The 11634-nt window shown below is 46.8% G+C and overlaps 1 protein-coding gene and 1 pseudogene across 1 annotated transcript; both read right to left on the reverse strand.

The window, feature by feature from the left end:
• LOC136523571 (2-oxoglutarate-dependent dioxygenase 11-like) overlaps positions 1-4308 on the reverse strand; it is a 30683-nt pseudogene extending 26375 nt beyond the window's left edge.
• A 3370-nt stretch (positions 4309-7678) lies between these two features.
• Positions 7679-9765, reverse strand: LOC136521469 (large ribosomal subunit protein uL23-like). The gene is made up of 4 exons (XM_066515214.1): positions 9666-9765; positions 9086-9120; positions 8196-8556; positions 7679-8102 (listed from the first exon to the last, which is right to left on the reverse strand). The coding sequence occupies exons 2-4, from the start codon at positions 9096-9098 to the stop codon at positions 8018-8020; spliced, it is 459 nt and encodes a 152-aa protein (XP_066371311.1). The 5' UTR covers positions 9099-9120; positions 9666-9765; the 3' UTR covers positions 7679-8017.
• Positions 9766-11634: the final 1869 nt, after the last annotated feature.

An 11634-nucleotide genomic window follows, 5' to 3' on the forward strand; every position in this document is an offset into this window, starting at 1 on the left:
GGCCTCTATCTTTTTGGGGTCTGTTGCAATGCCCTGTGCACTAATAATATGGCCAAGATATTCCAGTGTTTGCTGAGCAAATGCACATTTGGACCGTTTGAGCAGTAACTGATGTTCATGGAGGATGGCAAAGACTTGCTGGAGGTGTTGCACATGAGCTTCTAATGTTGAGCTGTAAATGAGGATGTCGTCAACGAAGACCAAGACACACTTCCATAGCAGAGGTTGAAAAATAGTGTTCATGAGAGCTTGAAAGGTAGCCGGTGCATTGGTGAGCCCAAACGGCATCACCCTGAATTCGCAATGCCCGCTGTGAGTTCTGAAGGCTGTTTTTGCTTCATCTCCGGGACAGAGCCGAATTTGGTGATAGCCTGATTGCATATCTAACTTTGTGAACCAGTCGGCTTCACTCAATTCGTCCAAGAGCTCATCTACCACCGACAGTGGATACTTGTTCTTAACTGTGATATTGTTCAACTGCCGGTAGTCAACACAAAAACGCCATGTCCCGTCTTTCTTTTTGACTAAGATCACTGGAGAGGCAAAAGGACTTTGGCTCGGCTTGATAATACCATTGGTGAGCATTTCCTAGATTTGACGCTCGATTTCATCTTTCTGTGTCGGAGAGTAGCGGTAGGGCTTGATGTTGACAGGCTTGACGCTGGGTAATAACGAAATCTGATGATCAAACTGCCTGGAAGGTGGCAAAGAGTCTGGGTCTTTAAACAGATGAGCCTGACTGTCCACTAATTGCTGCACCGGTTCAGGAAGTGAATCTTGTTCTGAAGATTGCATCACAGGACACAGATGGATCAACTGAGCAACACCTCCCTTCCTGAGAAGTCCTTTGAGCTTTCTTACTTTCACTTTTGGGCAGCTAGACAAGGAATCTTTGACCCCTTTTAAGCTGATTCGGCTGCCTTGATAGGAGAACCTCAGCAACTTCCTCTTCCAATGTATCCACATGGGGCTGTGTTTCTCCAACCAATCCATTCCTAAGACCAGATCATAATAGGGCATGGGCAAAATTCTAGCATCATTGCAAAAGGTATGACCCTGTGTCCACCATGTGAAATTGAGCACCTGCTTGTTACTCGGCAACTTGTCACCATTGGCCAGTCACTTGGATTGGTGGTGCTGGACTGATTGTGCATTGCAATGCTGCAGCAGTGGTTTCACTGATGAAAGTACTTGAACTTCCAGAATCGATGAGGATCAAAATTTCTTGATCATGAATGAGCCCATTGAGCTTAATTGTTTTCCTACCCTGAACACCCACAGCTGCACACTGTGAGAGTGAAAACACTTCTTCATCGTCACTGGAATTATCAGAGGATTGATCTATTGGAGATTCATCAGGCAAGATTTCCATGAATTCTTCCAAAACTTGTAATGAAATCTTATCTGGGCACGTATGGTTGCGGCCCTATTTCTCCCCGCACTTCATGCAGAGACCTTGTGCGCGACGTTGAGCTCGTAATGTAGCCAACTTTTCTTCCCATTTCGGCTTGGTGTCCTCAGCAAGAGGTGTGCCCAGAACACCAGGCTGAGGATTTGGAGTGTGCTTGACTTGATACTTGTTGAAATCTCTGTTGGATCTACGGTTCTAAGTCTTGCTTTGGGCCTCCAGAACATCAGCCTACAACAGTGCCAGAGATAGTGCCACATCAACAGTCCTAGGCTTATGTAAGACTAGTGCAGATCGAATGTCAGGTTTTAAACCCTGTAGGAACTTGCTAACAAAGAAAACATCATCTAGAGAGCTATTATGAACTAGGACTTGCTGCATGACAACCTAGAACCTATCATAGTAGTCTTGCACATCAGTGGTTTGTCTAATATGAAGTAACTCATTCATAGACTTATGATACAGATCCTTGCCAAATTTACTTTCGACAGCTACACAGAGTTTGACCCAACTATCAACACGGTGCTGAGCCTCATAAGTTTGTAACCATAAAGCAGCAGGACCCTTAAAGTGTATAGTGGAGAATTCAGCCCACATGAACTGGAACATGATACATGTTGAAATACTTTTCACACTTCTCCTTCCACACCTTAGGATGGGAACCATCAAACTTAGGGAAATTAACTTTGGGCAAACGAAAAGTATGGTGTGGATGAGCATGATAGTAGTGTGGCATATCAGCAGTCTCAGTAGGGATGTGGGAAGTGGAGACTGTATGGACCATTGGCCAGGGGTTGCTGGGGAACCAAGGTTCCCGCATCAGACCCCTATGGAGATGTTGCAACGCCGTGGCCCTTGGCCCGCCCCTTTTCCTCGCGCAGCGGGGCCGAAGATGGAGCAGGATGAGGTTTTGCTTCCAATGCCTCAACGCGCGATGTAAGAGCCATGACGTCCTTAGTGAGCTCGGTGGCAAAATTGTCCACTTCGGGGCGCCATCGATTGAAGGTCTCCATGAGCAGGAGCATGCGCCGCAAACGCATCCAGCTTCTCCTTAGTGGTGGCCATGCGGGCTGTTAGGGTTGGAGGTTTGGGCTTGCGCGCCAGTGGCGATTGGGGAAACGGTGGTGGCGGCGGAGGAGGTGGTGGTGGTGGTGGTGGTGGTGGCGGCGGTGGTCTCGTCGAACCCATCGGAGCGACAGCTAAGCGGATCGGCTGGATGCGAGATTGGGTTGGTACGAAGGCTTTGGGGTGGATCTAGATCGAATTCAGTCGTGAAGCTTCACTGGATTCAACCGCAGAGATTTGCTCCACGGGATTTTACAAATCCAAGCTGGGCAACGGATTGAGAAGGCTCTGATAACCAAATGTTATGATTCTGGTAGGATTGACAGGGATGCCGGTGTACACGCACGGCGAGCGAGCCCGGCGGCGCCATCTTGACAGCAGGAAGGTCTCGGGAAGAAGAGAAATAGGAATTTGGTTTAGTTTATTCAGTGACCGCCCAACCGCCCACACAGCGAGTTCTTATCTGAGAGTGCAACCATGAAAATGGGCTAAGCCTAGGAATTACACCCTGCGACGTACAAGTCGGCTTACGGACCCATTACCAGTAGGGATGAAAACGGATGGGATACGTTGTTTTCATATTTCTGTTCGGATTCGGATTCGAATACGGATAGTGTCAACTATGTCGGATAGGATATGATTGGATATCGACATCATAAATATGCGATTTGAGTATTCGAATACGGATACGGTATCGGATGTTGGATATCCAGACTCAGATACGGACAGATCTCAACACCTCTAAATGGATTCGGTTTTGAATACGGTCGAAAAATATCCATATCGTTTTCATCCCTAATTACCGGTGTAGCACAAACACTGTGCACGGCATAAGGCCCATTCCGTGATAGTCACGCGTGATGCAGCCATCAGAGCATCCATCACAAAGGTCGCGATCCCATGGTTCGTAGCCTGGAGAAAAGAAACAAAGTTTACTTTCTTTTTCATGATGAAGTTGGTGATTTGGTGTGGGGAGCTGAAGAACGCGAAACTAGAAGGCCCAGCTCAGCAACGCCGAGCGCAGCTTGGTAGCCTCCTCGTCGGCAGAGTCGGATGCCAACAGGCGTTGGAGAATGGTGATATGCTTTCACCACCATCAGTAAAATGGAGATATGCTTTACGAAAAGGAATTATGTTTATCTCTATTGTTAACGCTTTGTTTGGATCTCACGGTCTACAGTTTAGACGCTAACTCACCATGGAATCTAAACAGAGCATGACTTTTTTGTATCTTTCTTCCCCTTCTTGGCAATGCAAACAATCCCCCTGACAAACCATGATATGCAAGTTGAGTGCAAAGTGACAAAGCTTCGCAGGTACTATATCACAAAGTACTTACAAATACTAGAGACATAGCATATAGAGTGCAATCATATCAATCAAAGCCAAACAATATTGAAGAAGATATATTGTGATACAAGCATTTGATCAACTCTCTTCGAGATTATACAAAAAAAATTGTCTCCACGTGAGCAAGTAAGGCCTGTTTGGCATAGCTCTACTCCACTAGTGAAGCAATTTTTCTTGGTTTCAACTCGTAGAGTTGACGCTGTCTTGGGCCTTAAAATATGATCCCACGGAATGCTACGCAGTTGGTGTTGTTCGGCCTCGGCTTCCACATCCAAGCGTTGTCGTTCAACTTCACAGCAGGCCGACTGGTACCGTTCCCACTCTTCCTTGTGGTGTTGGGCTCAGTTACGACGGGCCTATCGTGCCTTATTCTTCTTCTCCCTAGCCGTCTTCTGTTTGTCTGCCTTGTTTTTGGGTGCAGGTGCATCCGGCGAGATGTTAGACAAAGCCTCTTCTCCATCTTGAATATCAGGAGCTTGTGGCATGGGGATCTGAGGTGGTTGTCTAGACATGAAGACTTCTCTAGAATGTCTTGCGCAGTATGGGTCCCGGACTCTGCAGTCGTCACGCTGTTTAAGATCTCTGTGGAGCCGTTGTCGTCGTCAGATGGAAGAGTGTTGCCGTCTTGGTAAGGCAGGAGCTCTACCATGCTGACTAGACGAGAAGGATTTGATGATGTAGTGCTAGGTCAGGCACCCGGCCAATGGACGATGCCTCCCTCGGGCGTAATGGACAGGACCAAACCCTTCTAGGCACCTATCAATGGGATCTCCTGCTCTGATAGCAAGAGCTGCTAGATTGACTCCTGGAAGATAGAAGCCAAATTTCTGAGTCCTAGTGGAAAACGACTCGAGTCTTTGATGCAGGCATCAGATGGGTTCTCCAACTCAGACAGGTTGCTCGTGTCCAAGTGGGAGTCTTGATTCTCCGTGGCCTCCCGAGTCCGAGTTAGATCGGAAATCGAAAGGTGAGAAAATTTCTCGACGAGAAGATCTAGCGAAGATGCTGGAGAAGCTTGAGGTGCCGGGATCTCCATGAGGCGACTTTGGAGCTGGCCGTGGTTGTCGGCCGTGCAGATCTAAGAGCCGAAGACGAAGGTGGATCCCACTGGAAAAATCATGTTGTCGAGGTCCGTCGAGCTATCAATCGTGAAGTCGTCGAAAGCCCCTACCTGGTGCGCCAGCTGTCGGTGTTTGATGATCTATAACTCGTCATGGGGTTACCAGGACGGTGGTTGGTGGGCTTCGACGTACGCTGAACTCGGCGGATAATGCAAAGAGATGACGATTTATGCTGGTTTAGATCGCGATGCGCATAATACCTTAGTCCAGTGCGGCGTGAGGCCTTTGCGTTGGATTATTTGTATGATTGTGTGTACAAGGGGGTGCACCATACCTCTCTTTATATAGGATAGAGGGTAGGGGCACATATCTAGTCCTAGTCTGTTACAATAGAAGAGTCCTAGTCCTATTACAGAATCTAGCTTTCTTGGTAAGCCGACTAAGTTGATCTTGAATAGTTTGAAGACCACGCCACCTTGCCTTGTGTCCTTCAGCAGATCATGGGCCAGCCTAGGGCCCAGCCGAGTAGTTAACCCTATGGGGAACCCCTAGGACCCTGGTCCGTCAGGCCCATAGAGCAAGCTGAAGCTGAGAGAATGAGCTATTTTCAACTTCATCCCACACCAATCCCTTGTGAGAGCACGTTTTAAGGACCTCACATGTGAAGCTATATTAAAAATAACCGTTTGGCACAAAACAGCTTCAAAAGGCTCGTGAAGCCGATAGAGAAGATGTGCCAAACGAGACCTAACTAGTCATGAATAACTTGAAGATTAAGTTACCACTAGTGCTATTTGAAGCTCAAACTAGACAATCAAAGTTCTAAAATGGTAGGGTCCCTTTTCATGCATCATGTGTTAATCCTTGGATCAGTAGGTAACATGGAGCAACTCCACCTAATTGAGTAAAAGCAGTCCCCTTTCTCTGTACTAAGCAAAAAACAGGGTGGGAGGATTGAAGCCAAAAAAAATATGCTTCGGCGTAGCATATCCCCTTTCTTAATCCACTTTTCCTATAATTTTTTCTCAATCCCTCAAATGGAGGGGTCCATTACCATTTTTTCTCAATCCCCTTTCACCCTCATCATGTCACTGACGTGTGGTTCCTTGGGATCGTGGAGGCCGTCGAGATGGTTGTGTCGCCGTCGTGTTGCCCGTGCGGGCCGCCGCACACAGGCTGGCAAGGCCGGGCTCGCTGTCGCACTACCACGCTGGCTGGCCGCTCCTTGCCGCTGCTCATTGCCGCACGACAGAGGGAGAGGATGCCGCAGAGGAAGAAAGAGGAGAGAGAGCCACTGACCTATGGGCCCCATGTGACAGTAGATGGAAAGGGGATGACTTTTGTCAATCTGCTGCAGAGCATCTCCCTTATCCCTTTAGTTTTGTTTTCTCAATCTCCTATACTAGTATTTTAGGGAATGGGAATTCTCAATGTAGTGTGATGCTCTAACAGAATGATAACACAACCATGTGGCATAGAGATATACTATTACCTACCAGTAACAGCCAAATATGACAAACGGTGAGAATAGCGCCCGAACGTCAAGACACGGCGCCCGTCCGGACGCCAGCGCCTGCTGCCCGTCCATTTTCAATAATTGTACCCTCAGGGCGTCTATGGATGCAGCTTCATGCTCCACTTCGCCTCGTGCTCCGCGTCTGCTGCTTGCCCATGGATGCAGCCTCAGTGCTCCGCTTCTCCTCGTGCTCTGCGCCTGTTGCCCACCTATGGATGCAGCTTCGTGCTCCACGCTTGCTGCCACGCTAATGGATACAGCTTTATGCTCCGTGCCTACTGCCGCGTTTCCCGCGCGCACGCGGGGATCGCTGCGCCCGAAGGGACCACCTTTGCCTGCGCCCCCTTGCCACGCCTGCGCATGGAACACTTGCAACATAAAGCATTTGCTGCAACGTACGTCCGAAACAGATAAAACATTTACAGCATACGCTTGCAACATATGTGTATGGACATTGCAACATATGCAAGATTCGGATAAAACAGTTGCAACATACGTTTAAAATAGCTGAAACATACCTTGCAACATATACATGTATAGTTAGTGCAACATATGCAACATACAGATAAAACACTTGCAACATACGTTTGAAACAGCTGAAACATTTTCAACATACACTTGCAACATACGTGTATAGTCATTGCAACATATGCAACACCAGATCTATTTTTGCAACATCCAGATAAAACATATGCAACATATATCTGAAACGTGTGAAACATACGGTTGCAACATGTGCTCATCTATTTGCTACCCCCAATGGATGCTCGTTGATGCGGAGCTTAACGCCGGCAAGGAGCTCTAGGTCACCCAGGTCAACAGGCAGATGGATCGTGGCTGCGGCGAGAGGCGCGAGCGCACCCCATGGGCGGGGCGCGTACGGCGCACGACACAAGGCACGGGCGAGGGTCCGCAGCGCGAGATGCGTGCTTCTACACTTCTACTCCTAGGGCCTGTGTTTTTTTAGATGCAAATTATTGGATATCTTGAAGTCAAACACCTTTGCTCTTAGGGCCTGTTTTTTTTTATATATTTTTAGGCACAAATTATTGGATATCTTGAAGTCGGTTACTTTGGATATCTTGAAGTACGCCTCTGCATTCTCCTTGTAAAAGGTTGACTCTGCAAGTTTTCACAAAATACAGCTACAATCTATATACAGGTTAATTACTGATAGCAACTAAACAGTGTTGGTAAATTGGCATTAGCGCCCCCCCCCCCCCCCCCCCCCCCCCCCCCCCCCCCTGCTCAGAAATATAAGCAAGTACAAAGCAAAAATTAGCTCAACCGGTCACTTTGATGATATCAAATTCATAAGCGTGCATCAACACATGGTAATGGAGCCACTGAGGGCTATAGAAAGAAAGGGCGTACCCAGTGCGGAGAGCTCCCGCTCTGTGCGGGGTCTGGGGAAGGGTGTTAGTGGCAAGTCTTACCCTCGCCTGTGCAATGCAAGGAGATCGCGACTCGAACCCAGGACCTTCCGGTCACAGGCGGTAAGACTCTACCGCTTGCACCAGGCCCGCCCTTCGAGGGCCATAGAAAGGAATAGCTACAAAAACTCTCGTCTCACATAGAACTAGTAGGACACAGATGCCGAATCCAGTTGCCTGTAACTTAGATGATGCCGATTTTGTTGGCCACATCAAGAGCATCATAGTCAGGCGTCAGCTTCACATAAGCCTTCTTCTTCCCATCAGGCCTGCACAGACAAAGTAAGAATCACTCATTCACTCACAGTTGCACAAAATAACGAATTATGCAGAAAAAACTAACACTGGTGCAAAGTGCTAACCTGATCAGGGTGTTGACCTTCTTTGCCTGAATGTCATACATCTTCTTGACAGCGGCCTTGATCTTCTTCTTGTCTGCCTTGAGGTCGACGATGAAGACCAGAGTGTTGTTATCTTCAATCTTCTTCATTGCTGATTCTGTGGTGAGGGGGTACTTGAGGATTTGGTACTGATCAAGCTTGTTTCTTCCAGTGGTGCTGATTCTTGGGTACTTCGGGTCCCTGGCCTTCTTCAGGGTCTTGGGGCGGTGAAATGTCACGGACGTGCGGATCTTCTTGGTCTTCTTCTTGTCTGCCCCAGACTTCACAGCCTTGGCAACCTTCAAGGCCTGGGCCTTGGCATCAGCCTTCTTGGCAGGAGCGGCTAATCAAACAATGCAATTAGATAAAATAGTCAGGTTCATGCATACTTACAGTAAGCCTATTAGATAGAAATAGTTCATGAAGTTTAGCATGGTGATTACTGATTATGCACAACAATAGACAGACTACCAATGTATTGATAAGATTGCATTAGAGATCCCATCTGTATTCAAGAGACAATGCAGTAATTAGAATTTGATAATTCTATACTCTCCCTTTTGAGATGATTCCAATGTTCTGGTCAAGGCATGAGTAACAGGTAGTGGTTAAATCAGAGTGCTAAATGTACAAATGCCAACTAGACCTGACACAATTCAACAATGGCAACACACATGCAAAGGAAACAGGAACTGCATAACACTAGTTCGCTTGTATTTTAATCCGTACTTTTCGGCTCGTCTTTTCAACCAGAAACAGTGTTTTTCTCCCCCCAACAAATCAGCCAGAACAGTGTTTCAACTTGTTTTTTCAGCGAAGCGGGGCACAATCAAGTGTGGCACACATAGAAATATGCAATATTAGGCGTGTACCTTTAGGAGCCATTTGAGCTTCTCAAAACTCCCTCCTGAATTGCAAACAGAGAAAGATCATTAAGTCAGGCGGCTGAAGATGCAAAGTAGAAGACACAATCATGAGAACTGGAATAGTGGAATGAATTACAGAAGGATCTTGTAGTCCAACATGAAAGCTACTTATTGACAACAATTCCCAGTCTAGTGTTGACCCAAAGTTAGCACCAAAAACAGAATCCTAGAAACACCATTACTAAATCTACCTCATGCCCAAATCAACCATGGCTAATAGACAGCATCCCTACATATCATGACCCCATACTATCGCGTACTAAGGTCAAAGAGACTCGTCGCAAAACCTTCTCAATATTAACAGCAAAATTTATCGATAAGAACATATACACGAAATCTACGAGTCTGAAGAGAGCCTGACGCCCGAGCTACACCTCGCGAGACAACTCCCGCCGGCAAACCGACCGAAAACAAGCGCGCACAGAGCAGATCCGATCGCTTCCACGAAGCGACCGAGCCAGCGCTACCCAACACGACGGCCGGACGAAATGGGGCGGGAGGAGGGCGGCGGCGGTGCGTGGCTTACCTTACCCCTCTCCTGGCGGCGGTCTGAGACGGACGCGAAGCGATGACGGCTGGGAGGAAACCCTAGTAGCCCCGGGGCAGAGGTTTAGAATGCGCGCTGGGTCATGATCGCCGTCGGCTGGATGGGCCGTTTATGGACCGGCCCACTTAGATTTGAGACGGGCGAAAGGTCGCATCGGTTCGGTTATGTGCCCACGGAGGACAGAAAGGGCCGCCTATCGGAGCCAATCATTCGGTCCAGTTAGATTTTTGTTGGGCTGTGGACTCGTGGGCCGTCACCGTCAGGTGCGTTTTTTATTTATTAACACCACCAAGTTCCAAGCGGATGTTGGGGTGTGTTTAGTTACCCATAATCTAAACTTTGGCACTATGCAAAAAGAAGATTCCCCATCACATCAAACTTGCGGTACATGCATGGAGTATTAAATATTGACAAAATCAAAAACTAATTACACAGTTTGGTTGTACTTTGCGAGACGAACGTTTTGAACCTAATTAGTCAACGATTAGACAATTATTACAAAATACAAACGAAATGCTATAGTGCGCTACAGTGCGCTACATAAATTTCGGCGGCACCAAGTTTGGGCAACTAAACGAGGGCTCGGAGAATGATTTGCCTTCCTGTGCAGCTGGGGTATTCGGGATGCTCAGAAAACAGGGCAGCTGAGCTAGATACAAGTGATGGAGGCAGACGCCTCTTCCTACCACTTCTCTGGGGTGATGAAGAGGTAATAGTAGGATTATCCCTGCTGTAATTATTTCCTCGAGGGAGTTATGACAACTCAGTGCTAAAATCTCTTGATATGAATAGACTGCTAAGGCCTAATTACCATTTTCATTAATAAAATTCCTCCAATTTTTTTGTATAGCTGCTACGAAATTCAGAGGTGAATGAGATGGGAATATCAACAATGGCTTAATTAATTGCTTTGTTAATTCATTTGTTTTTATTTTTCAGTTTGCCTAACAACGTGCTTTCCATCAATAGCTTGAAATAGATATGTGACAAATTCATGTTTTTGATTTTTATGGCAATTTCTAGATGTAAGGAATTTGATTTAAGAGAATGGTAACCAAAACAGCATATGTAAATACGCATGATCCTTGAAATTCTCTGAATGCTTCCTTTACCTACATTTTTCTTATATCCAAATAATACCTGATTATGCTATAAAGAGCTAAAATATCGAGGTCATATGATCTGAAGTAGTATCTGATGTTGATATGTCCATTCATGTCCCGTTCGCTTGGAGGAATTTGGAGGAATCTAGATAGTTTTGGATGAATCTGGAGGAATTTATGAGAGGAAAACACTGTTCTGGATAAAAAAAGAAGCGGATCAAGCCGGGTTTAAGGGCACGCGAACGGGGTCTTCAGTGTTCTCTGAATATTATTTTTACATTGATACTTGAGCCAAATACATGACAAAATACCTAACAATATGACCTCGCTTGAACTTATCAGCCGACTTATCAGTTAGAACTTATTAGCCAGCTTATCAGTTAGAATCTACAGTATTTTTCTCTCACAACAAAACAGCTTCAGCCGCTTATCAGCCGGCTTTAATACCAACCGAACATGTCCATGAGCATTGTTCAAACACTATAGAAGCTACTTCATATACATTCTAGCTTCGTAACAAAGAGAGATGTCTGGGCTGCAGCATTTGAGAACAACATTCTGTTAGATCCCAAAGATCATCTAGAGTAGCATCTAGTCGGGTGATTCTTTTATTTGGGATGAACAAGTAGATAACCTAATGAACCATACTACAGAGTGATAGAGAGAGGAGAGTGGATGGGAGTGTACAGAGCATCGGAGGGCGCCGTCGAGGAGGATCCGGCCATCTCGTTCTGTCGGTGACGTTCTGCGCACGGGCAGCGATGGTCGGAGAAGAGTCGGTGAAGTCCGACGACGCGGTGGGGTGCAGTGAGGCCGACGGTGATGACGGTGGCGTCTTCCCGTCA

Source organism: Miscanthus floridulus, chromosome 18 (genome assembly GCF_019320115.1).
Source record: "Miscanthus floridulus cultivar M001 chromosome 18, ASM1932011v1, whole genome shotgun sequence".
Classification (NCBI taxonomy): Eukaryota; Viridiplantae; Streptophyta; class Magnoliopsida; order Poales; family Poaceae; genus Miscanthus; species Miscanthus floridulus.

What these genes read in the sequence shown, in the direction of transcription:
- LOC136521469 (XM_066515214.1), bottom strand. An exon ending in AAGGTCAACACCCTGATCAG is followed by an intron (nt 8,103 to 8,195) that starts GTTAGCACTTTG and finishes TTGTCTGTGCAG; the next exon opens with GCCTGATGGGAAGAAGAAGG.